This window comes from Sciurus carolinensis, chromosome 13 (assembly GCF_902686445.1).
Source record: "Sciurus carolinensis chromosome 13, mSciCar1.2, whole genome shotgun sequence".
In the NCBI taxonomy this organism is placed as follows: Eukaryota; Metazoa; Chordata; class Mammalia; order Rodentia; family Sciuridae; genus Sciurus; species Sciurus carolinensis.
The window spans coordinates 92,819,226-92,845,805 of NC_062225.1; the positions used below are offsets into that span (position 1 = coordinate 92,819,226).

General features: G+C 50.3%; 1 protein-coding gene across 1 annotated transcript in view; it reads right to left on the reverse strand.

Annotated features, from left to right (window-relative positions):
• Trappc12 (trafficking protein particle complex subunit 12) overlaps positions 1-26,580 on the reverse strand; it is a 67,992-nt gene that overhangs the window by 25,454 nt on the left and 15,958 nt on the right. Inside the window, exons 4-5 of the mRNA XM_047522838.1 lie at positions 16,604-16,717; positions 14,015-14,153 (exon numbers count right to left, since the gene is read on the reverse strand). Coding sequence (XP_047378794.1) covers positions 14,015-14,153; positions 16,604-16,717 — 253 coding nt within the window. The remainder of the gene's footprint in view (positions 1-14,014; positions 14,154-16,603; positions 16,718-26,580) is intronic.

Consider the following 26,580-nt stretch of genomic DNA (forward strand, 5'->3'; position numbering starts at 1 on the left):
TCAGTGGCAGCACCTGTCTAGCATGTGTGAGGCCCTGGGTTCGACTCCCAGTACAACACACACACACACACACACACACACACACACACACACAGACTGCTTAGGCTGGGCTCCCCAGCAGGTGCTGAAAGCAGGGTCTGGAAAGTCATCAGCTGGGAGGCTACAGAGTGAGGTGGAACCCCAGCCTGGGTCCTGATGGGGGTCACCCAGATTCTGGTTTACACTCTGGAGCCTCAGCCCTGCCTCCACGCTGTCCCAGCACGGGAAAGCTCCACTCCCAGCTGTCCTGGCGTGGAGGCATGCCGTGCGGGAGGGAAGGTGCAGGAGCGATGCGCCCCGCCCACATCCAGACACTCCTGAGTCCCTCGGGGACGGCCACCTTTCTGTCAACAGTACCATAGCTTCTAACATGATCTGGGGCTTGGACTGTAGTCTGCACTCCATACACGCGAACCAGCACAATAATCAAATGGCCCAGCTGATTACAAACGAGACGAGCGTGGGCTGCCAGCAGGGAGCAACTGGCAAGGATTTGGTAACTGGGCTTTTCAAAACAGGCCCAAGCCGTGAACATTCAGAGCTGGAACAGAGCTTGGAAGCTGGTCAGAAAACAAGCTGTGTGTCTTTTGCAAGCCACCAAGGCTCTCTGTACCTCAGTCTTCCACCTCACACTCATTCATAACTGAATGTGTGCCTTGAACCACACAGAGATGGGCTTCATGCCTGTGCTGCTCTTTATCTTGAAATCTTATGATGCTTGATGGTTCTTAACAAGAAAGGTTCAAAAGGACAGAAAAATATAAGGAATGCTACAGGAGGTAGGTGCTGAGGTTACAGGCCTGGAGAAAAGAATGATAGTAATTACTGAATCTAAAATGATTGAACTTTCTTTTTTGGTGACACTAAATAATTTCTATATCTGAAGAGGATGGATGATCGAGTTTAAATCTTCAGTGTCCTAAAGAGACATGGAGAGTCATGGCAGGTCATGCTCTGCCACTCCTGTGTGCCAGGCAGAGAGGAGGCAATAACCATGCCACGTGGTGGCTGGGATTCACCTCTACAGAAAGAATTCCGCAGGAACCCCAAGCTCCGAGACAGGCACAGGAGCAAACACCCCTGGAGTTCTCAGTGTGACCTGTAAATGAGGCGCCTGCGTGAGGGATGGCTGCCTATCACCTGACCTGGGGCAGTTTCTGTGGGTAGAAGGACACACAAAAATGTCGTGAATGAAGTGAAGCCTGCCAGGTGTCAGATGGAGCAACACGGTGCTGAGAGGGCTTGGAGAGAGCATTGACGGAGCAACGAGGTGCTGAGAGGGCGCGGAGGGAGCATTGATGGAGCAACGCGGTGCTGAGAGGGCGCGGAGGAAGCATTGAATAAGTACCTAAAATCAATAATCTAGATTCCTCTCCTAGGACACTGGAGAAGGATGAGTGATATGAGCCTAAAGTAAACAGAAGAAATAAAATAATAAAATCAGCACAAATCAATAAATTGAAGAGGACATCAAAAGAGAAAATTAACAAAACCAAAAGCTATTTCTTGACAATCAGTAAGATTTGATAAACAACTCAGGATAACCAAGAAAGGATAAGAACTACTAATACTGGAAATGAAAGGGATCATCACTACTGATCCCATGGACATTAAAAGTAAAGGAATATTTGAACTGCCCTACGTCCATGAACTTGGTAACCTAGATGAAAAGAAAAAGCTTTGCCCCAAAAGAAAGCTCCAGGCCTAGATGGTTTTCCTAGTGACTCCGCCCAACAGGTGCCAGTCTTCACCATCTGCTCCAGACAGCAACGCCAGCAGCACCCTAACCAACACCAGGCAAGACACCAAGAGAGGGAAACGAGGAACAGTAGGTCTCATGAACAAAGTTATGCCAGTCCTCTGTGGAAGGCCAACAGAAAATCAGCAATCAAGTAAAAAATGTATAAAAACAATTATAGACCATGACCAAAGAAGACTGCTTCCAGGCAGATCAATTAATGTGATCACCACAGAAAATGGTCTTGAGAACAAAAATCAACAGATGCTGAAAAAACAAGTAACAAAATACAACAACCATTTGTGATAAAAACCCAGCAAACCAGGAATAGAGAGAAACTTCCTCAACTTAATAAAGAACACCTACAATATATTTATAATGAGAAACTAGATGTTTTCCCTTTAATATCATGAATAAAGCAAGAATATCTCCTTTCACTGATCCTACTAAACAATACACTCAGAGTCCTAATATAATAAGAAAAGGAAACAAAAGGTATAAAGAATGAAAATGAAAAAAACAAAATTATCTCTGCAGAAGACATGATTATCTATGTAGAAATGTGAATCATCAAAACAACAAAAGGAACAAATGTAAAACCCAAACAAAACTTCCTAAACGATTCAAGAATAAACAAAAGTAAACTGAGTTCCAAATACCAGCAATCAACAACTGAAATTAAAAGCAAAATAGCATCTACCAAATGAATGAATTACTTAAGTACAAATCTGAGAACATATTCAAAAGACTATATAAAGAAAACTAAAATTCCTTCTGATGGAAGGAAATCAAAGATCTGAGTAAATAGAGAGATATCCATGTTCGTGGATAGAAAGACTAAAAATTGCTAATGCTATTTCTTCAGAACTTGATGTTTAGATTTAGTGCAATCCCAATGAAAATTTCAGCAAGTTACTTTGTGGGTATCAAAAAACTAATTCTAAAGTCTATATACAGAAGCAAAACCCAGAAAATCCGTATTGAAGAGAATAACCATGTTGGCAAAACTGACATATTCATACCACAAATATTACTTGATGATAAGAAATGTACTATCAAACCAGAGGGGGAAAAAATGGAAGTACCATATATTTAAATTCTGATACAAGAAGTCAGTCTGAGAAGCGTATGTACCGTGTGCTTTTGACTATGTGGCTTCTGGAAAAGGCAGGACTGTGGAGAGAGTAGGACAGGAGTCGGCGGGACATGGGCACTTATGGTTGGAGCACAGGAGATTCCAGGGCAGCGAGACCATTCCAGATGACGCTGTGATGGACACAGCAACCGAGGAGACCAGCTCTCAACCAGGACAGCACGCGCGAGCCGAAGACGGACTGACCAAACATCCACGGCGATGTCATCTTCCTTATCATGTCTTCAAAATACACATTTAGTTTAATTTTCCAAAATTTTTATAAAACTTCGCTTTATAAGAATTTTATGGGACCAAATCAAAACCTGCAATCAGGGTAATATACAGTATTCATTTATATCACACGAGGAAACGCACCTCTTTAGTTACATGCTGTTTCCTGGACATTTCCAACCCCTTTAGAACAATCCAGGCACTGAAGGACCACTGGGGCGGGGGGACAGGGAAGCCGCAAGATCTGCCTGTGGGTTTTCCCAAGTGGCTGAGGGGCCCGAGCCCGGGGCCTGGCGAGGCCCTCCTCACCGCAGGCACTGCTGTGCTCTGCAGAGTGGGGAAGGGAGCGGTGGGCAAGGCACTTCTGCTGCCCACAGGCGCTGCCCTCTGCGCCCCAGCCCTCGACTCTGCTAGGCTGGCTTCCAGGGCTACTGCTTGTCAGTGGGGTGGACACTTGTGAACCATGTTTATCTACTTCCTCGGTTCGGGGAACAAGTTGTGTAAAACTGCAAATGAAACGATGACTGGTGTGCAACGTTCTTTTAGAATTACATCTTCATGTTTCTGAAAAGAAGACATTTTAACACGTCATTTTTACAAACACCAGTGTTCCCTCCACAGAATGTCTGGGCACCCTCGTTCCCATGCACGGCCACCACGTGCCACTCAGGTTTCCGCCCTTGGTCTGCACAGAAAGGCAGCTACAAGGGGCCAGGGCTCTTCCGTGGCAGGAAGGGGAAAGGACCTCCTTGTTTCAGCTGCACTGACCCACACGCTGGCCCACTGTGTGCGGACATTGCCAAGAGAACAGGCCTCGCCCCCAGCCCAGCACAACCCTTGGCACACAGGCCAGGACAGGGAGCGCTGCCTGCCGTGCACAGGCGGGCATCACAAGGAGCAGGGCCCACAGGGAGACACGCGTGGCCTACGGGAGAGGCCTCAGGGAGACACACGTGGCCTACAGGGGAGAGGCCTCAGGGAGACATGCGTGGCCTACAGGGGAGAGGCCTCAGGGATTCACGCGTGGCCTACAGGAGAGGCCACAGGGAGACACGCATGGCCTACGGGAGAGGCCACAGGGAGACACGTGTGGCCTACGGGAGAGGCCACAGGGAGACACGCGTGGCCTATGGGAGAGGCCTCAGGGAGACACGCGTGGCCTGCAGAAGATGGGCCACAGGGAGATATGCGTGGCCTACTGGGGAGAGAACGAAGGGGATTAAACCAAAGGAAAACACGCCTTTCTAGACGACGATGTGGTCCACAGGATGAAAACAAGAACAGAGCAGCTGGGAAGTGCTGTCTCCAGGTTCTAGCTGGTCTCTCACTCTGTCCTCTATCCCGCTCTGGTGCCCCGCTCAGGCCGGCACTGGCCACAAACCCACGGCCCCGCCTCTTCTGCAGCACACGCAGTCACTGCTCTGGTGTCAGACAGACCTTCACTCAGGAAACGCCCCTGACAGTCTTTGCCCAGATGCAAAGTCTGCCTGTCACTGAAGAGCTACTGGGAGTCTCAGGGACATCCTTCGTGCTAAGAGCGGCTGTCAAGGGACATAAAGCTTGTGAAGAAAAGGCCAGTCAGAATCTCCAAGGAAACATAATTCTAAGGATCTATTTTCCAAAAGATTCCCACATCTAGTCCTGACCTGCCAAAATCTAGGTTGGTATAAATACTGTAGAAACTTTCTCATTAATCATTTAGAAAACATTAAATGAAAATTCTCCTTCAGAATTTATTTCAGACATCCCTGCAGTGCTCAAAATCCATGCTGCCACTGCAGAAAGCCAGGGAAACATACTGGACTCAGCCAGGCCCTAGTGGGAAAGGGACAGGGGGATGTCCGCCCGACTCCAGGGGCCTGTGGGTGCTGTGTGAAGGGGCAGCCGGCAGCGTCTCTGCTGGGCAGCTGCATCCTCTCTGCAACAAGGACGGAAGGTCACAGAGCAGCTGGGCGGGGTGAGGGGGGCTGAGAAGATGCTGATCACGGCGCTCTGCACCACTGTGGCTGGCACCTGCAAGGAGCCCGCGAGTCCTGGGCCCACCATGGCAGGTTATGTCTGGGCACCACCTCTGGAGTCTGAATGGGCTTTCGCAGCTCACTGGAGTCAGCCAGAGCCTGGCGGGGGTCGCAGCTCAGTGCTTTCTTCCCTGTTGCCACCTCCTCCCTGTGCCGCGGGCAGCCCGGGGAAAGCCGTGCCTTGGCTGCACCGAGGGGACTCCCGGCTGTGTCCATCCATCAGGAGCACCACGCTCACAGCCCAGCAGTCGCCTTCAACTCAGCACTGTTTCTAAGTAGGAAAAACCTACCAAGAAAGTCGCAGGCAAAAAAGTCCTACATCAAGTCCTCACCATCTAATGCTTCATTCAGTGACACGTCTGGAGCCACCACGCTGGAGTGCTGACCAGGCTGGGTGACCGAGGTTCTGGTCCGAGCCAGGCCTGAGAAGAGGCCTTCATCCTGCTGGTCCAGTGGCAGAAATGAAACAGGTGGAAAAGTCCTGTCCTGAGTAGCGTGTCCTAGGGGCTAGATTTGGTGACGTGATGAGTGTGCACTCCAGAGCACTGAGGATGACCAACAGCCGGCTCCTGCTGCACAGAGTGGCAAGAGCGTGCGACTGCGGCCTTGTTGAGTGAGAAGACAAGGCCAGGCCTTCGAGTCATGAGGGTGGACATTCAGCCTGAGCTTTCGTGTACGGTTGTGTGCTGATACCGACAAGTTTCAGTATTTGGCTTGGGAATTAGCAGTGTGCATTTCAGACTTGGGAGGGAGGTAGAGGAGGACTACAGACCCAAAGGCAGTTCACCCTTACTGGTGCAGAGGGTGGAGGTCAGAGAAGGGTGGAGATTAGCATCCAGTTAATTCCAGGATTTGTCTGTCGATTTCAGTTTGGCTTGATGGAACTCCAATAAGACTTCAGAGGAAGACAACAGAGCTGTCACGGCTGGGACTGGACAGTGAGCTGGTGAGCACACAAGAGGCTTTCTGAAACATCATGGTGAAGATCAACAAACCTGCTTTCTCCAGTGGAAAGACCCAGAGCTGCATAAGCTCCCAAGTCACACTGAAAGTTAAGAGAGAACTGTTCGGTGCTGCTCAGTGCTATGAAAACGCAGAGCTCACCACCGTCCTGAGTCTCCTGTTGCAACGAGAGGGAGGCTTTTACACAACAGACTGGAAAGATGGTGGTGGGGCCGGGAACACCTGTCTCCCGAGAGGCTGGAATTAACTATGTCAGCAAAGCACTTTTCGTTTCCTTTGGAGATAAAAACAGCCTAGAGTACGCACAGAGAATGAGCCCGAGGTAAACCCTGAACTTCTGCTCAGGATCACGCACCAGTGCTGGTTCACCAGCTGCGACAAACGTACCAAGGCAAGATGTTAAATGAAGCAGACCCTGGAGGCGCGGGCTCCAGACACTGCCACGTGGGGCCTGGGCAGCCAGAAGTGTGTCAGGTCACGAACGCTGCCTGTCCGCACTGCTTCACGCCAGCCAGCTACACGGCAGCCCGGGCAGACTGAACAGCACCCTCCCTGACAAGCTGTGCACGGGAGAACCTTTTGATGAATTTCAAATGGAAGGTGTCTTGGCAGAAAGCAATGAGGTTTATTTAGAACCAACATTGGAAAATTCATCTCAAGCCTTGATAATGGAGCTGACTAAACACAAGGTCCCTGCCTGAGGTCTCTGCAGAGCCCTTTCTGTTGGGCAGGCGTCGCATGGACTCATGACGTCCCCATGAAGCTCACTCCTGGAAACTGGAAGGACGGAGGAGGCCTCAGCCCCAGGCTGGGAAGTGAGTACGTATCTACCAGAATCAGGTTCGAGAAGAGCGTTGTGGAGGGAGTGCAGGCCACTGTCCTGTTACTGGAGCAGACCTTAATGGAGAGGTGACCTCAAAGGCAGAGACTTGGTGTTCGAGTCACAGCTCATGTTAAAATCCGGGACCCCTCCCTCAGCCTCTGAGAAGGCTTCTGGGGCAGGAACCCACAGGGAGGCCGAGGTGCGCCACTGCCGGGTGCATCCGGCTGCTCCAGCTTCCTGCTGGATGTGGAACCCTAGGGAGGCCGCCGGGCAGCACCTGCCTCCCGCGGACATCTCCCCACAGCCTTCCCCAGCCTCGTCCCAGCACAACCCCACTGGGATGGGGCACAGAGACCTCTGTCCTGAGGGGGACAGGCAGCGGGTGATGTGCTGCATCACCTGTCTGTCCTCACAACACACGAATCGCTATGCTGTGCCTCGCTGTCCCTTCCCAATGGTTTAACTGAAAATGAAACGGAAACAAGGTAGTTGGGTAAACATACCACTTCGTATTGGAAAGGGATACAGGGAATGACCTGGAATATTTTCCAGGGATAGATTTCTGTCGACCCCTGTCATGAATACAAACCCTGTAGTGAGAGAAAAAACCTGTTCCAGTGTAATAATTACAAAACCAAAAATAATTTAATTAAAAGATAATTAATGAAAGGCTGTTATGGGCACGTGGGGAGGGTCTCCAAAGCCACACTGTGAGTCTGGAAAGGTATTTCAGGCCTAACATGAACAGCAATTCTGCTGTGTTGCCGGGTGCAGTGGTGCACACCTGTAATCCCAGCAGCTTGGGAGGCTGGGGTAGGAGGATCTCGAGTTCAAAGTCAGGCTCACAAAAGTGAGGGGCTAACCAACTCAGTGAGACCCTGTCTCTAAATGAGACACAAAACAGGGCTGGGGATGTGGCTCAGAGGTCAAGGGCCCCGAGTTCAATCCCCAGTACTCTGCTCCCACACACACAAAAACCCCGCTGAGTCAACACTGAGACAAACCAAACACTCTTAATGCTGGGAAGAAATGGTGCCCCCAATGCGCTGGCCCCTTCCTTCTGGTCCCATGTGGGGGTGGACAGTGAAGAAGTGGGAGGAAATTTCAGGAGAACAAACGTTAAGCCAACTGAGTGTCCACTTCATTCCCATTAGGAAGCCGGAGCATGCGGGGAGAGCGCACCTGTGCAGCTCCACTCAGGCTCCATGCTCCGCCCGAGCCTGCCGATGTCCAGGCCACAGTGCACTGCCCCTCTGTGGTGTGTCTGGCACCACCCCTGGTCCTGGGTCTCAAGGCCTGGCCCACGCCAAGCACACCATTGAACCTGTCTGCACTCGCTCCTGGAAGAGCCCTAGGTGATACTGAGGAGCTACCTTCAAGTGTGCTAGCTGCAAATAAAACGTGTTATCTTTGTCAATTTAAATGAGATTCTCTTTTCTTGTGTTTAGAAATATTTTCCAAAATAGAAGGAGATACTCCTAAAATATGTGGCAAAGGATTAAATAGCTAGAACACAGAAATAAACCTCAACAAGTGAGAAGCAGTACAAACACAGAGGCAAGGACAGTGAGCCTGAGGAGGAGAGCCGGAGGACGCGAGGGGCAGCACGGCCGCGGCCAGGCCAGCTGGAGTTGCACACTGCTGGCAGTGGTCACAGCCCTCACGGACGGCTGTGGGGGTGCAACGCGGTGCGGGGAAACAAGCTGCTACCGCTTCCCAATTGGAAACACACCACCACACGACAAAGTAAGGCTGATGTTACTTAGGCCTCGGACACTCAGAGCCAGGGTGCTCGTTCTTCTGGAGAGATCCTAATTGGGCATCGGGAGGCTATGGATGAATATGGATGATGGCAACCGGGAGAAAGTAAACAGCACACTCACGGTGGGTATTCAGAAAGCCAATCGCACCCGCAAAAGCACACACTCTTACTCGCTCTCCACATGTGCTTGGATCTCTGTGTACACACACGTACATGTGGATGGACATGTAAAGACAGGATCCGCAAGGATGCAGCACATGCTCATGGTTGAGAGAGCTTTCTGGAGGCTTCTGGTGTTGCCAATGGAAACACCCATTTTTACTGAAGAACTCTGGACCTCGAGCCAAAATAAACTTTCCCGCCTCTGAGGTGTTCTTGTCAGGTCCTTCGATCACAGAGACTAGAACGAGCTGACTAGAACAAAGTCTAAGTGAGCAGAGGCTTAAGAGGTCTCCTCTGCCAGTGGCTCTTCCCCTGTGGCTTCCAAAGGCTTCCCTGGAGAGCCTCGGAGCTGTGCTGAGGGCATGGAACCACACAGGAGGACGGAAGCTGGGTAAACTGCTCACTGCAAAGAAATCCCCTCCTAAACACTCTCCTCGTGGAAGAAATGCATATGGGCAAGCCTGTCTGCTCCTCTGCTCCAGACGCACGGCTCCTGGGATCACTGTGCACCTCAAGTCAAGTTCAATTTCTAGAGACAAGAGAGGCTCAGAGCAAGTTTCTGCAAACTGTTTTTATTCTCGTTCTGACATCCTTTACCTGCGTGGTCAATGCCCACGCACAGACTTTCCTAAGCCACACGATGGTCAGACCAGACTGTACGTGAGACAGGTCTGAGAAACCAAAGCTGCACCACCTTTAGAGGGTCCTCTGGGGACACAGCAAACGCCCCGCTGATGAAGAGATGCACACAGCAGCATCTGCACCACCTCCCAACTGCTGGGTTCAGTCTGGCAAGAAGTGTGTGCACTGTGGGAAGCAGCTCTGGGTGGACACGTGGGTCCTGAGGTCTAGGACACCCAGGAAGCAGGAGCAGGGATGGCCCCCAAGAGAGTGGAGAGCAGGGTCAGCAGAAAGGGGTGGGCTGGAGAAGAGAGGGGACAGGGCAGGGCAGCAGGCAGAGCACCGGGCAAGTGCCCCTCACCGTCGGAGGCCCTCAGGTGCCCCAGACCTCCGGGCCTCAGTCCCGGGCTCTGAAGCTGGCTGGGCTCACTGTCCTCATTACTCTTCTAGATGGCAGGTCAGATTCAGTGCTGAGTGCCAGGAACCAGATCTGACTGTGCTTCAAGGGACTGAAGTGACCGACGGGATGTCGGAAAGAGTTCCTTTCTCAGATGAAAACGACTGCATGAATTTTACACTGTTCATCACGTCTTTTTATGAATGTTCTGAATGAGTAAAAATCATGCCCAATATTTACATGAAATATATTAAAGCTCATTCATAAAAGTTATTTATTTGTTTGTATTGTTGTACCCTCTTTTTTAAAGCATATTCTAATGACTCACTTTGCTTATATATTGCAAGCTAAAATGAAATGAATGAATCAAATTCTTACATTTATGCTTGTTATTCCACCAAACGAGAAGAAAAATTAGTAAGCATTCCATGTAATATTGTGGATGAATGTCAATACACGTTAGCTCAAGTACACGAGTGATGTATGTCTCCTCTGTAACTGGAATTAGCTGCTTCGTGATGCACGGCTGCTGGCTTCTCCTCATCTACACCCCCAGTGTCCAGTCTCGGCAGAGCGGCAAGGCTCCGAGGCCTGCATGTCCTGCGGAAGTGGCCTCAGGAGGCCTTTCTCACAGGAGGCCCTGTTCCCTCCCCCCGATGCTCTGTGAAGACGACCTTGAGCTCAGCCATTCTCAGGATGCAGAACAGGACGTCCAGGTGACTCAGGAAGCACGGGCCACTGACATCGGGGGCAGGCCTCCCAGGAAAGTCTGCCTGTCAGCCCACTCTTCCTAACACCTGTCCTGAGCATGGGCAGCCGAGGGGAGTCGCCATCAACCTACACCACTTGGGCCCTGAGGGCGAGCCAGGCTCCTCACAGCAGTGGCATTCGGGAACCTTGGGGCTCAGCCCCGGGAAGAGGGGCCTGCAAGCTCCAAGCACTGAGCTTTGAGTTGACACTCAAGAGGAGGAGGCAGGGGCAGGGCTGGGAGCAGCAGGCAGACTGGAGGCAACTTACGTTTTCATTGCTGAAGGAAAGCATAGCTGTTCTCTCCGAGAAAAGGCAGAACCGCTGCCTCCTGCCAGCGCTCCCAGGTGAGGCTGGTTGAACAGAAACGTCCTGACCCCTGCAGCCACGCCCCTAACCTTTCCTGCACCTCTGTCAAAACCCCGGGACGGGTCAGTGGCTCATTCCTCTTTTGGGCTAGAAGTTTGCAATTGCCGTACCATTAAAGATGAGCCTCAAAAGGTTACAGGGTGTGAATGAGAAAGGAAGAAGGCAGCCCCAGGGATACCACTCAAGTCACATGCTGGGACGGCGTCCTGGAACCCCAGAGATGGCTATAGCTCTGGGGGGGCAGGAAGGAGCCCTGGGGTTACCCGTGGAGTGGATGAGCTTCAGGGGTGGGCACACATGAGACCTACTCATGGAGACAGAGGACTGTGGGTCACAGGGAGAGGACCACAAGGCCCGGATCCCCATGATGGCATCTTCCTGACTGCAAGGTGAGAGCAATGTCCTGAGGTGCAGGCTCCTGGGGAGGAAGGCCCTGGTCACCCAGTAAGGTCCCAAAGGAAGCTTGTTGAGCCCTCTGCCCACTATTTCCCACTGTCGGCAAGGTGGGTGGGGCTGTGCTTCCAAAAACTCTCTTTCTTGGGCTGGATGTGGTCTTTCTCGCCCTGCCTGAATACAGGCTACAAGGAAGCCACAGGACCCTGGGTGGACAAGTCCTCTCACAGACCTGGGTTCCAGCGCCCCCTGCTGAGGTGGTGCCAAAGCCTCTGACACCCAGCTCACCTGGCTTGCTGCTCGGAATCCACAGCCTGCTTCAGAACAATCATTTGGATTTGTACTCTCTTTTTAGTATTAAAACTCATCTCTCTCTTTTCTACAAGGTGTAAATTCCTTCAGTCAGAAGAAACACCACAAGACTGAGAGCCTAACTGGAATAAGATGAACTCCCTATTTGTACAAATAGGTGAGGACATACCCTACTGTCATGTGTGACTAAAAAGAACAAATGAAAGAGGTGCCGGGGGAGAGGAGAAGTGACCTCTAGTGTCCGGCAGCACAGAGGGAGAAAGAGGTCGATGACTGTTAATTGAATATTTCAAAATAGCCAGTGGGGAGGGTTTGGAATGTCACCAACACAAGAAATGATGACTGAGTTAACGAGAAATTACCCTGACTGATCATCACACATTGTATACACGCATTGATATGTCACTGTACCCCATACACATGTACGCTATGTCAATTAATAATAATGATAAATCTAACTTAAAAAAAGAAGGAAGAAACAATTCTAATACTAGTGCGACTAATACACCCGCTTTTCCCATGGGGTGCAGTGGAGGTTTGTGGTCCTGATGCTGTCAAGCTGCAGGGTCCCAGCAGGTGCAACAGGCGGCTCCTCAGGGAGCAGAGGGTCGCCAGTGTGTCCTGTCTAGGTTGGTGCAGAGGGTGTGCCAGTGTGTCCTGTCTAGGTTGGTGCAGAGGTGTGCCAGTGTATCCTGTCTAGGTTGGTGCAGAGGGTGTGCCAGTGTATCCTGTCTAGGTTGGTGCAGAGGGTGTGCCAGTGTGTCCTGTCTAGGTTGGTGCAGAGGGTGTGCCAGTGTGTCCTGTCTAGGTTGGTGCAGAGGGTGTGCCAGTGTGTCCTGTCTAGGTTGGTGCAGAGGGTGTGCCAGTGTGTCCTGTCTAGGTTGGTGCAGAGGGTGTGCCAGTGTGTCCTGTCTAGGTTGGTGCAGAGGGTGTGCCAGTGTGTCCTGTCGAGGTTGGTGCAGAGGGTGTGCCAGTGTGTCCTGTCTAGGTTGGAGCAGAGGGTCACCAGTGTGTCCTGTCTAGGTTGGTGCAGAGGGTCACCAGTGTGTCCTGTCTAGGTTGGTGCAGAGGGTGTGCCAGTGTGTCCTGTCTAGGTTGGAGCAGAGGGTCACCAGTGTGTCCTGTCTAGGTTGGTGCAGAGGGTGTGCCAGTGTGTCCTGTCTAGGTTGGTGCAGAGGGTCACCAGTGTGTCCTGTCTAGGTTGGTGCAGAGGGTGTGCCAGTGTGTCCTGTCTAGGTTGGAGCAGAGGGTCACCAGTGTGTCCTGTCTAGGTTGGTGCAGAGGGTGTGCCAGTGTGTCCTGTCTAGGTTGGTGCAGAGGGTCACCAGTGTGTCCTGTCTAGGTTGGTGCAGAGGGTCACCAGTGTGTCCTGTCTAGGTTGGTGCAGAGGGTGTGCCAGTGTGTCCTGTCGAGGTTGGTGCAGAGGGTGTGCCAGTGTGTCCTGTCTAGGTTGGAGCAGAGGGTCACCAGTGTGTCCTGTCGAGGTTGGTGCAGAGGGTGGGCCAGTGTGTCCTGTCTAGGTTGGTGCAGAGGGTGTGCCAGTGTGTCCTGTCTAGGTTGGTGCAGAGGGTCACCAGTGTGTCCTGTCTAGGTTGGTGCAGAGGGTGTGCCAGTGTGTCCTGTCTAGGTTGGTGCAGAGGGTGTGCCAGTGTGTCCTGTCTAGGTTGGTGCAGAAGGTGTGCCAGTGTGTCCTGTCTAGGTTGGTGCAGAGGGTGTGCCAGTGTGTCCTGTCTAGGTTGGTGCAGAGGGTCGCCAGTGTGTCCTGTCTAGGTTGGTGCAGAGGGTGTGCCAGTGTGTCCTGTCTAGGTTGGTGCAGAGGGTGTGCCAGTGTGTCCTGTCTAGGTTGGTGCAGAGGGTCGCCAGTGTGTCCTGTCGAGGTTGGTGCAGAGGGTCGCCAGTGTGTCCTGTCTAGGTTGGTGCAGAGGGTCGCCAGTGTGTCCTGTCGAGGTTGGTGCAGAGGGTGTGCCAGTGTGTCCTGTCTAGGTTGGAGCAGAGGGTCACCAGTGTGTCCTGTCTAGGTTGGTGCAGAGGGTGTGCCAGTGTGTCCTGTCTCGGTTGGTGCAGAGGGTCACCAGTGTGTCCTGTCTAGGTTGGTGCAGAGGGTGTGCCAGTGTGTCCTGTCTAGGTTGGTGCAGAGGGTGTGCCAGTGTGTCCTGTCTAGGTTGGTGTGTCTACAAAATTGAGTGCGGTCACTGGATGGCTCAGGCTTGTTGCTGGGCTCCTGGTTGATTATGCAAAGTGAGGATACCCAATTATGCGTATGTCAGGGCCACACAGAGGAATTACATGAAATGCGCCTCTTACCCCTGCGCCCAGGGTACACGTGCGGGTAGTACTCGTAGTACAGGTCGGGCTGATCCAGACTTTTGAAGGGCTCAAACTCCACTTCGGCATTCTGGAAAAGGCCCAGCTTCACCAGCAGGGCCAGTCTCACAAACCAGAGCTGAAAGGCAAGACGCATCCACGAACAGGTTACGTTCACATGTTAGCTCTCCAAATTCCTCATCCTTAGCAACCTGCTAGCAGAGCCTGTCTTCTAATATATTGGAACGAGGGCTTCCTTTGCAATCTGCACACTTACATATTTTACAGAAATACTCTGGAGCTCACGAACATCAATGTCCATGATCTTATTAGATTTGATTTACACTAACGAGCTTTCTAAGCAGGGCACATATGCTAAGCACCACACCAGGTGTCAGCAGGTGAAAGATAGACCCTCCCAGAAAGGAAGCCCAGTGCTAGGGCTGGGGTCATGGTGGGGCACGACGTGGTAAGTGGGTGTGCTGAGGGAGTACTGAAGGACCAGGGCTTCAAGGCCAGAGGCTGGGGAGGGGTCTCAGAGTGGACCGTCCCTGATGCTGGCGAGCACAGAGCTCCAGGGTGGCAGAATGCAGACCCAGGAAGGAGAATGGTGGGATCTGAGTTTGAGCAACAGAGGCAGAGACCTGCAGAACTGAAAGTCCCTTGGAGATGACTCAAGTTGATCTCCATTCACTGATGACAAAAAGGAGGCGAGTGGATAAAGGAAATAGGGGATATGTATTCCATGAAATGCTATTTAAATTAAAAAAAGGTAATTCTGCCACTTGCAACAATACACAAGAATCTGGGAAGACATTATGTCAGGTAAAGTAAGTCAGGCATAGGAAGAAAAATACTGTGTGATCTGTGTGTGGAACTTAAAAACTTAAATTCATAGAAGCAGAGCAGAATGACATCCATCAAAGGCTGGTGGGAATGAGGGGCAGTTAGGAGGAGGAAGTTACAGAACACAGGACTGTGCGGCTAACCGTGTGTGGCACACTCAGAAACAGTGAAGAGCACAGAATCTGTTCTCAAAACACAAACAACTATGAGAGCATAAATGTCAATTAGAGTGACTTCACCATTCCACAATGGATACATCTATCAAAATAGCAGGCCATACACTGTGAATATATCAATTCTTATCAATCAAAAATAAATAGCTAAATTTATTTATTTAAATTATTTTAATTTGATATTAAGTCTATTTAAATTATTTTTCTGAAATAAGCTTTGAAAACCAAATCCAAAACCAAGGAATGAGGTCTGAAGAAGCAACCACCCAGGACCTAGAGCAAGCAAGGGGAGAAGACAGACGCAGACTGGGGCCCGTGTTCCCCTCTGGGCTGGAGCCATCTGCAGGGTGAGGGCCCTCGTTGAACCTGGGGTGGCAAGACGCTGCTTCCAGCCTGCCAGCAGGAAGGCAAGGCCACCTACGTGGGCTGGGTGGAGGCGAGTCGGGGCCAAGGCACCCTTCCAGCGAGGGCCTGTGCTGGGTGGTGCCAGGTGAGGCACAGAGGGAGGGGCCAGCAGGGGCCAGGAGGCACAAGGGCACCTGAGGCAGCCTTGCCTGTCCTCCCCAGCCCACACGTGCAGACTCCTGGCATGAAGTCATCCAAGAGGAAGGAGTCCACCTGCAAGAGCTGGACCACCAGCCTCCCCACAGTTACCCCCATAAGCTCTTCATAGCTTTGCAACATCTGGTGATGAGCTCAGTCCTGTGGAACCCCAGGAAGTTAGGATTAAAGTTAAAAACTCTTAGCTGGGTGTGGTGGCTCCAGCAACTCAGGAGGCTAAGGCAGGAGGACCTGAAGTTTGAGGCCAACCTCAGCAATTCAGTGAAGCCCTAACCAACTCAGTGAGATCCTGTCTCAAAAGGAAAAATAAAAAGGGCTGGGGATGGCTGAAATAATGTATTGTACAAATACTCGTATACAGTATTTTGTGTTTGTGTTTTGAGAACACAAAATCTACTCTCTTAGCTATCTACAAGGGTTCAATACATTATTTGCCCCAGTACTGCAAAAAACAGAACAAAATCCCCAGGACAGTGAGAACCGAAGCACTCCTGAAGCTGCTCTTCTTTGCTGTTTTTTTTTTTTAGGGTACTGGGGATTGAACTCAGGGCACTGGACCACCGAGCCACACCCCCAATCCTATTTTGTATTTTATTTACAGACAGGGTCTCACTGAGTTGTTTAGTGCCTCACTTTTGCTGAGGCTGGCTTTGAACTCACGATCCTCCTGCCTCAGCCTCCTAAGCCGCTGGGATTACGGGTGTGTGCCACCGTGCCTCGAAGCTGCTCCTTCTTGTTTGATGAGTGCCTTCCAGTCACAACCCTACTCTGGAAATTCTGTTTCAGGTTCTTCCTGATCAGGGCAGCTACACTTGCTCCAGGGAGAGCATACAGTGGTGGAGCCCCCTTCCCAGGCCCGGCAAGCCTTCAGAGCCACTTGGTTTCCAGGCAAGGCCGGGCAGCACAGAGGCTGATGCACAACGGGGCTGCAGGAGACTCCAGCTCACGTGGAGATTAAGCTCAGGACAAGGAACACAATGCAGCAACTGAGGGGTGGAGGTGCGCTCACCTGCAGCGAGTCTGCTGTGTGGCTGGTGGGCAGCCCACTCTTGCCGTAGCCTTGGCCATGGGCTGTGAGAAGGCGTCCACACAGGTCGACAGCGGCTCTCCAGTTTCTGCAGCTCTGTAAGACACGAGGGGCTTGTGACCAAAGGTGCACCATGGGCAGGCTGGGAGCTCCACCCAGCCATTAGGAATGAGGCAAGGTTGGCCAGCGCCCCGTCCACCTCACACGCACAATTACCAACAGGAGGGCCTGTGGAGGGGCGGCTCCAGGTGACCCGTCACAAACCTCTGCAAGTTACTACCTGACAAAACACAGCCTAACTGGACGGCTCGCCCAGACCCCAACCTGTATGGCTGACATCCTTTTAGCAAGATGGCTCTATCTTGCGATTTCCATCAGTTTAAAACCAATAATTTAATTTAATGCTATGCATGGGATACATTTATTTTTATGTGCACAATGTACATGGACCATAAAATCTGGGCTTCCAGCGTTCAGTGCTCGCTCCTATTAGCAGCATGAAAAAAATCAATGCGTCACGCCAAGACAGTGGGTCCTGGCCCAACCCACAGAGCCTACTTTCTTGTGCTTGTGATGCTTCAATGTGGGCCTCCAGAGGCTGGAAGGTGGCTGATTGCCGTACACCAGTTCCTTTTTTGGGCTCAAAATATTTCTGCTCCAGCTAGTAGAGGAAGCAGCGCTGCCAGGCAAATGAACAAGGGAGGGAACGCAGCACGCTCCCAACAAGCAGTCAGCAGCCACTGCACCAGCACACGCCCACCCAGCAGGACGGGCACTGCACCAGACAACAGACACCCAGCAGGACGGGCACTGCACCAGCATGTGCACACCGTCACCCAGCAAGAGTAGGAAACAGTTCAAGAGAGCAGGTCAAGGACCCTGAAGGCAGAGGGAGCCTCAAAGGACAGAGTGAGCCTGAGCTGAAACGAACCCACGATGGCTGGTGCCAGACAGTGAGAGAGTGAAGAGAAGCTGGAAACGCTGGGCCATCCTCGAGGGTCCATACTTGTCCCAGGGCAACAGGATGCCAGGAAGTTGGCAACGCCTGCACCAGAGCACGTGGCCCGGCTCTCCGTCCTCTAGCTGGTGCATGCTCCTGCTGGCTGGCGGATGAGTCCTCTAGCTGGTGCATGCTCCTGCTGGCTGGCGGATGAGTGTAAGTGCCAGGATGCGGAACGTGGGCCCTACTAGTGAAAGCCCGCTTTCCACAGAAGGGGTGCTGCAGTCCGTTCTTGGGATTCCTGGGATCTCAGTGCTAAGGGCTAAGGGGGCTGTCGGACCGCGCGGGATCAGGGTCAGCTGAGTGTAGGAGCTGAGGCCACTGACCCCACCTGATGGTGTCAGCACATGCAAGCGCCTAGTGCAGGGCCAGGCACAAAGCTCACATGCAGAGTGAACAGTGATTTGGCCCCAAGCTCTCCCATGCACACCAGGATGCCCTCCCTTGCTGTCAGCGAGGCCCAGCACCTCTCCAGGGGAGGACCTCTTCTTGCTGTCCTACGTGGGTGCGAGGGTGTGTGCACACACCCTTTGGCCAGACTGTTTATGAGAATAGCAAGTGGCTTGGGCTGGAACCTCAATACTGCCTGGCTGCCACTGCCCCACTGGCCTGAGGCAAGTGGGGTCAGAGTTCGTGTCTTGTGCTGAATGGATGGTGCTGTTTATTCCTTCACCTACTGAAGTAAGTCTGGGTTGCCTTTCATTTTGGACAGTCATGAGTCAAGCAGCAACCACATGCAGGTTGGGTGTGGACGCATGCAATTAACTTCATAGGTGAAGCACCCAGCAGGTAATGCAGCGGTTTCCTTGCTGGACGTATGGTAAGAACACTGCTTTCAAAGATGGCAGCCCCACTTGGACTTCCCGCCAGCAGTGAGTGAGCGTGCCCACCACTCCAGGTCCTTGTATGCGGTGCGTGTCAGGGTGCTGGTGTGCTCAGGCTGGATGTGTCTTACTATTTTCTCTGGTAAGCTTCCTCCTCTCTGGCTCCGTGCACTGAGGGTGGGCCCTACCCTGCCAGTCTGCCACCAGCCAGTAGGGTGCAGACGGCAACGGACCAAGACTCAACGAGGTGCCTCAGGATGTCTTGTACTTTTCTTTTTTCCTTTAACGTGAGGACACTGCCACGCACACACGCTGCCAGGCTCTTTGCCACTAAAGCTGCTGCTTCCTCTGAGCGCCTGCAGCCCCAGGAACAAGGCAGAACCTCTGGTCAACTGTGAAGAGGACACTGGGCACGTTCCTCCCGACTGTCCCAACTGCAGCAGAGCACTCAAGAAATGCAGGACTTCCACATTCTGGTTGGCAGCTCAGGAGTATTTTTAGACTGGTTAAGATAATTTATTAAAATGTTTTCCAAATGCTGTCTCCAGTCTAAATTTCAATGTGACAATCACTTTATGTAATATAAGTGGCTGTGCATATTCTCTCTGCATTGCAAATGCGGAGGAGTGGGAGGGAAGACCTGCCAAGTTGTGCCCTCTGTGCCTGTCCGGGATCCCACACCCCGCACCTCGGCTATGCACCTTCCCAGCTCCCAGGCCCACCATTCTGGCTTTGCCTGTTGGTGGCACTTGATCACCTGATTTTTTTTCTAGGAACACAGGGAAATAATTGACTTGTGTACTATACTTTTTGTTTTCCTTAATCTGCTCTGATTTAATCTCAGTTGTGATCTTCGGGGACTGTTCTGTGCATCCAGAAGAACCTGCACTGTACTTACACCCACTTCCCATGGGTTTCCCACCACCGTGAATAACGTACCATGAAGAAGTAAATGGCCCGAGGTTCTCGCTTTTCTATTAGAGCATTACGATTATACGTAGTAGTGGGCTCATCCTGACAAAATCATACAAGACAGGAATTTGATCTCAATCCCTACCCCCCTACCCACTTCTCTTCCCTTCTTTCCCCTATTCTGCTCTGCTGATCTTCCTCTTACTCCTATATTTTTTATTTTGGTACCAGGGATTGAACCCAGGGCACTCAACCACTGAGCCACATCCCCAGCCCCATTTTAATATTTTATTTAGAGACAGGGTCATGCTGAGTTGCCTAGGGCCTCACCAAGTTGCTGAGGCTGGCTTTGAACTCTCAATCTTCCTGCCTCAGCCTCCTGAGCCGCTGGGATTAAAGGCGTGCACCACCCCGCCTGGCCTTTACTTACTTTTGATTGATGCTTTCTACAAATACATAATGGCACTTGGCTTAAACTGAGACCTGGGGCAGACTTCCCTCAGGAAAGGACCTACACCAGGGACAGGTATGAACTGGCCCAGGGAGCTGGGCTGGGGCAGCAAGGGCAGGGGCAGGCAGTGAGGACGGGCCACGTAGGGGGTGCGGCCTGTGAGGGGGCGATGGCTGTGCTGCATTCACCAGCCTCCCAGAACACTGGCCACAGGGACGTGCTGTCACACCGTGAAGCACCAGACCCCCGGTAGCGATGGGTGAATGTGGGGGGCCCACTGAAGTGAGAGAAGCAGCGGACAGGATGTCTGGCCATCTGCAAGCAGCTGGGGGGCCGGTCCCGCCAGGCGCTCCCAAGTTCACGGGAGGCCTGTACTTGCTGTGCACTGCCTGCGGCTTTGTGCTTGGCTGCAGCAGAGAGCTGAGCAGCGCAGCCAGGACGCCTAGAAAACGCCGGGCTCTTTTACAGAAAATGCTACTGACTCTAGGTCTAGGCGACTGCTGCTGGGGGCGGGCATGGACCACAGGGCCCGACTGGTCCATGACAGGAAGCACAGACGAACTCAGCACAAGGGGCGTCACAGAGAAGGATGACTTCAGAGGTACTTACACGTCTCTGCACACAAACGTGTCACACCCTCATACACACACACCCATGTGCTCACAACATCACGGCCACGTGGCTGGGGGAGGAACTGCCTGCTGAGCCTTGTGCAATGAACGTGGGGTGTAAGTGGGTGTGAGAGCACAGCCTGCCAGGAGGGTGCCCCACGGCACTGGCCCTGGTCCTGGGGGGAACCCTACATGACACTGGCACCCCAGGTGGAGGTGCTCAGGAGAAATGGAGCTGACCAGGAAGCAGAGTGCTCTCAGGCAGCTACAAGGCTGGGGTGGGGCAGGAGGATGGGGTGGCGTCCGGTGCCAGGATCCCCGATGCTCTGAAGGTGGCAGGACAGGCTCAGAGTGGTGAGTGCTGCAGAGTGCGCCACCCTGCACAGGGCACTGCAAGAGTGCTGAGGGCCACATGGCCATGCTCCCCACGCGGAGGGACTGAGCTGGAGTCCTATGTGGTGGTGGAAAATATCGTCACAATGCTGGAAATCAACGGCAGGCATCCTTTGGAACAATTCAACTTCTGACAAACATCTCTGAGAAAAGCGTGAGAGGGCACCTAGTGTTCTGACTGCTTTGGAAGCATCCTGTGGGAAAGAGGCCACTGAGCTGCTTAGTGGAACAGGTGCAAAGAAGCAGGGGCCCAGTTTGGCACAGGAGTACAGGGGCGCGAGGCAGGGCAGGAGGCCGCCCGTACAGCGAGGATCTGGGAGGCGCATCCAGGCTCTGGAGGGCAAGTCGGGGGCAGTTCTGGGAGTGCAGGAGCAGCAGCAGGTGCACCAACACCTCTGCAACACCACTGTCCCCGGTGACGCTGCCGCTGCTCGCTCCCCCACGTCACAGGAATGGCAGAAGACAGGAAGGGTCGAAGCAGAAAAGAGAGCGACCATAAACCGTGACATGTCTCTTAGGTATCTCGGTGACCTTTCTTTAAGCAAGTGCTGTTCTGCAGCTTTAAACAGTCTTGTATCCTCATGTTCTCACGACACGATTTTTATTTCTTTTCTTTTTTTGGAGACAGGGTCTGGCTACATTGCACAGGCTGGTCATGAAGTCACGGGCTCAACTGGTTCTCCTGCTTCAGCCTCCCGAGTAGCTGGACTACAGGCATGCCCCACCGTAGCCAGCGCCTTACACTGTGAGTTCCAATGACTGCAGGAGAGTAAGCAGCACAGTGTAGACAACGCACCGTCTGACAGTCTGCTCTGGATATCTGAACACGTGCCGGCTTCTCAGAAACTGAAATTGATCAGTTTTATTTTTTTCTTGGTGCTGGGGATTGAACTCAGGGCTTTGTGCTTGCGAGGCAGGCACTCTACCAACTGAGCTATATCCCCAGCCCTGAAACTGATCATAATCAGAACACCATTCAAGAGTTGTGGGTTTTCCTTGGCTGGTCATGTGACACTCTCCTAGCTTTGTCCAAAAGCTCTGAACCAAGTTTTCTAGGACAGCAGTGGGAGACTCAGAACATGTGACCTTATTCCTTTGTCACTGCAAGGCCAAGTTGTCACAGGATAAAGGATATTCAGATCACATTCCTTTGAGCCCAAGGACTCAGCTTTTGACTACCACAAAGGGAAGCAGTATGAGAAGTAACAGGACGGAGAAGTTCTAGCTGAAGAACAGGGGACGCAATGGTTAGAAGAGTAAAAGCCAGATTTTGGGAACAAAACTTTAGGTATAAAAAAGTTAACAGAAACCAAAAATATTAATCATTAATTTGTACCAATACCATCAAAGGCCATAATTTCAACTATGCAGAAGTGTGGGGTGTTTTTCTTCTAGGAGGGTCCTTGGGAGCAGAGATGACTGCTACTTGTGTGCAACAGATGAATGACACCCTCTGCACACAGCAGGCACTTACTAAGTGCATAGCACAGCCTGGCACACCTCCCTGTTTTCTTCTTCACTCAGGTCCTGCTGGTGTCCTGCACGCCCAGCCCTGTCAGGCCCTGTCAGGCTGCGTCACCAGCTGCCTTGCCCACCTGTGTAAGGCACAGGGAGTTCTCACTAACCGGAATGGACCACCCTGGGCTACGGCCACAGCGCAGGCCCAGGAAGCTCAGTGACATCCACCACTCAATCGGCTTCACCTCTGAGTCTCGCTGGCCACGCCAGAGCTGGACATGATGGCGCAGCCCGTCCTGCCTCTAGGTGCCCCCTCCCAGGGGCTTCTCCAGTCACAGTCAAGGGCTCCTGGAGCTGCGCCTATCTTCCAGTCCATGGCAAAACCACCAACCCTGCATCCCAGAGCACATGTTCTGAGTGCCTCCGACAGATGGGGTTCAGTTCTTGGGGATAAGAGAATCTTAGATAACAATGATCAGTATTCCCCAAAGGTCAACATTATCCAGCAGAAGCTACTCCTTAGTATATAATTTTATGTGGGTCTGAGGGTGGTGGTGGTGGAATGGAAAAGACACTGAAAAATGCCCCTGAAGGGCCCCAATGGAACAAGGGTGTGGATGTGGTGCCTCAGCACGCTGCCCCAGCAGAGGCCCAGCCTGACGTTCCAAGTCTGCTCGTGTGTAGGTGTGGTGCTGGACTGAACTCAGGTGTGCTCTGTCTCCAAGGTCATCCCAGTCCTTTTATCAATTGTTTTTGAGACAGGGTTTCACTATGTTGCCCAGGCTAGCCTCAAACTCCAAAAAGCAAATTCTCTTGCTTTAGCCTTTCACGTGGCTGTGAATTCTAAAAGTCAGCACGCATGGCTCCACTTCACTTTTAATTGGGACTACATCCTGTCCCTCCACCGGGTAAGCTCCTTGGGGCAGTGGCCTTGTCCAGGGCACTGCTGTTCAATTTCTGAAAGTATTTCATCACTGTACGTGTATGACACTCAAAGAACTGTGGAACAGATACAAAATTCACATCATAAGAAAAGTCAGTAAGAAATAAAATAATAAAAGCAAATGCCTTTGGAAACCTAAGAAATCAGAAAACCATTTATAAAGAAAGAAGGTGATGCTAGAGCATGTGCACGCATGTTATTGAAAATCAATATGCAATATGAGCTTCAAAAACTGACTATACTCTTTGACCCAGTGATTTGCTTCCTAAGATTTATGCTAAAGATGAAATATGCAGAAAAGAGCTCAATGAGAGAGGGCTCAATCCAAAGGTCTTTATAACAGTTTCAGATTATGCAGCTACTGAAATAAGTCTTGACTTAAAGACTCTTTGTTTCCTTTTCATTTTTATTAGTGCACTGTACTTATATATAACAGCAAGGCTCACTCTATGTGCTCACACATGCGTGGAATGTAACTGGCCCTATTTCAGCCCCCAGTACTTCCATCTCCAGTCCCAATTCCCAATTCTCCTCCCCATTTCCCTTCCTCTACTCTACTGGTCTTTCTTCCATCCATTTATTATTTTTTTTAAATTGGTGCTTTATAGGTATATGCAAAGGTGGAATTCACTGTGCAAGAGTCATAGGTGTACAGAGTGTAATTTTTCAGCTTCATCCTGCAGTCTCTCCCCTCTCCTGTCCCTCCTCTTTCTCCTCATTCCCCTCCTACTCCATTAATCTTCCTCCTATTTTCATAGGGTCCCCCCTTTTCCCTTTATCTCACTTCCCCCTGTGTTGGTTTCTAGTTCCATTCATTTCATTCTCTATATAGCTGAGTGTAGCTCCGCTGTGAATATATACCACATTTCTTCATCCATTCATCTGTTGATGGGTGCCTGGGCTGTTCCGCAACATGACCACAGTGACCTGTGCTCTTACAAACATCAATGTGCCTGTATCACTATAGTATTCTGATTTAGGTTAGGTTGACAATGAAGAAAATATGTTAAGAGACCTCAATCAAAATACTCAAATTCTGGATAACATTGAGAGACCAAATCTAAGAATCACTGGCATAGGTAAAGGTACTGAAAAACAAACTAAAGGAAAGCACAACATTTTTAGTAAACTATTAGAAAAATGTCCAAACCTTAGGAATGAGATGGAAATCCAAAACCAAGAGACGTTTAGAACTGCAAATAGACAAGATCCAAAAGGATCCTCAAGACATGGGTAGCTGAGTGTGGTGGCACATGCCTGTAGTCCCCACAACTTGGGAGGCTGAGGCAGAAGGATTGCAGGTTCAAGGTCAGCCTCAACTTAGGCCCTGAGAACTCAGCAAGATGCTGTCTCAAGATAAAAAAAAGAATAAAAAAGGGTTGGAGATGCAGATCAGTTTTAAAATGCCCTTGGGTCTAAGCCCCCCAAAATAAGACACATTATAATCAAAATGCCTAATATACAGAATAAGGATAGAATTCTAAAAGTTACAAGAGAGAAAAGGTAGATCACATTAAGAGGCCAATTAGAATTTCTACTTATTTCTCAGTTTAGACCCTAAAAGCCAGAAGGGCTTGGAATAAAATTAAGCATTGAAAGATAACAGCAAACAAAATTGCTATATCCAGCAAAGCTATCCTTCAGAACTGAAGGCAAAATAAAACCTTACCATAAGACTTCAAAAGAACTCATAACCAGTAAGCCAGCTCTACAAAACAGATTCAATGAAATACTGCACACAGAAGAAATGAAAAATAAATATCATACCAGAATATGGATGATTCTCACTCAAATTGCCAGTTAAACACTCATTAATATGGGAAAATGTTTAAAATAAGTAATAAAAAGACACGAAGACATAAATAAGCATAATATGAAACTGTGTAGTGTCTACACGAATACACATATATCATTCATCTTCATACACATACGTACTATGTAGAACACACATAAATATACACAATCATATACCTAAAAATATATCACATGTATGAATAAGCATGGAAATGGCAAAGGCAGTGGGTCTGTGCCAACTTTCTTTCCAATTTTTCTGAAGCAGACAAGAACTTTGTGAGATCAGGAAGAGAAAGTCTTGAGAAAGAAAGGACAGGCCACACACCCATCAGAGCAGCTCTCACTACCTGGCCTTCTGGAAGTGGGTCACGTATGTGCGTGCCCATCTCTCTCCTGTGGTGACGGCCCCAGGGGACCGCCAACCACCTCTGCACCCATGGCAGGGCTTGACAGAGAGAAACAAAATACACGGTCTTTGAAATGCAGACTTTCAAAACCAAGTATGAAGGTACAAGTTACTAAATAAGGCAGTTAAAGGACAGGTTTCTTCTTTTCCCTAAACAACATAAGGATTTAGATCCACAGTTTGCCTTCCATATCCATGGGTCTCACCTGAGGATCCAATCAATCACAGGTCAGTCACAAACACTTAAAAAAACCCAAAACTGCCTGTGGTGAACATGTACAGACTTTGCTTTCTTGTCATCATTCCTAAACAATACTGTATAACAACTATTTACAAAGCGCTGACGTTGCAGCAGGCATTATGCGTGACCTAGAACTGACTTAAAGTATTCTGGAGAATGTGCACAGGATAGATGTGAATAAAGTGCCATTTTACCTGAGAGACAAGAGTACTGCAGTTTGGTCCTCTTGGGGGCTCCATAGATACTAAGGACCACTGTAGTGGGGTGCAGGTCCCTGACATTCTGTTCTAGATGCTTGTACAGCTCCCCATGAACTCAGTTGGACAGACCTCAAATTAGAATATGTGTGGGTGCAAAAATATATGAGAAAATCTGTTCACAGATATTTATATATTTTTGAAACAAACAAGAAATATTACACTATAAATGCTCCTATCTCATTTTATATCCAGTATATATAAACATCCACCACCAGTAAAACATTTAAATGTGTAATAAAATTATTTGAAAGAACTTTGTAAGTATGAAGTGCTCCATAAATGATTAAAACCAGTAAAACATCATATAAAAGCCTTTAGCACTTGCTATGATTTCATATACAAGATGTTTTCTCTACATTTCAACTAGATCACTACTATTAAAAATGAAGCAAAAACCTACCATCTTAATTATTCATTGTTTTTATTAAGTACAAATCTTCTAAAAGTTGGCTTCTGAACTAGAAAGCAGAAATGTTTATGCTCCTATTTGTTTCTCCCAACATAATTTTCCCACAGATGGCTGACTTAAAAGATTTACTTGGATAATTGCTGCTACTGACTAAGTGTGCACTATTTGGTTAAGCAATGTTCTGATTTGTATTGATGGGTCATAAACGATAAGCAGTCATATCTAAACAAATTCCACTAATCCGAGAGCCAATTTTT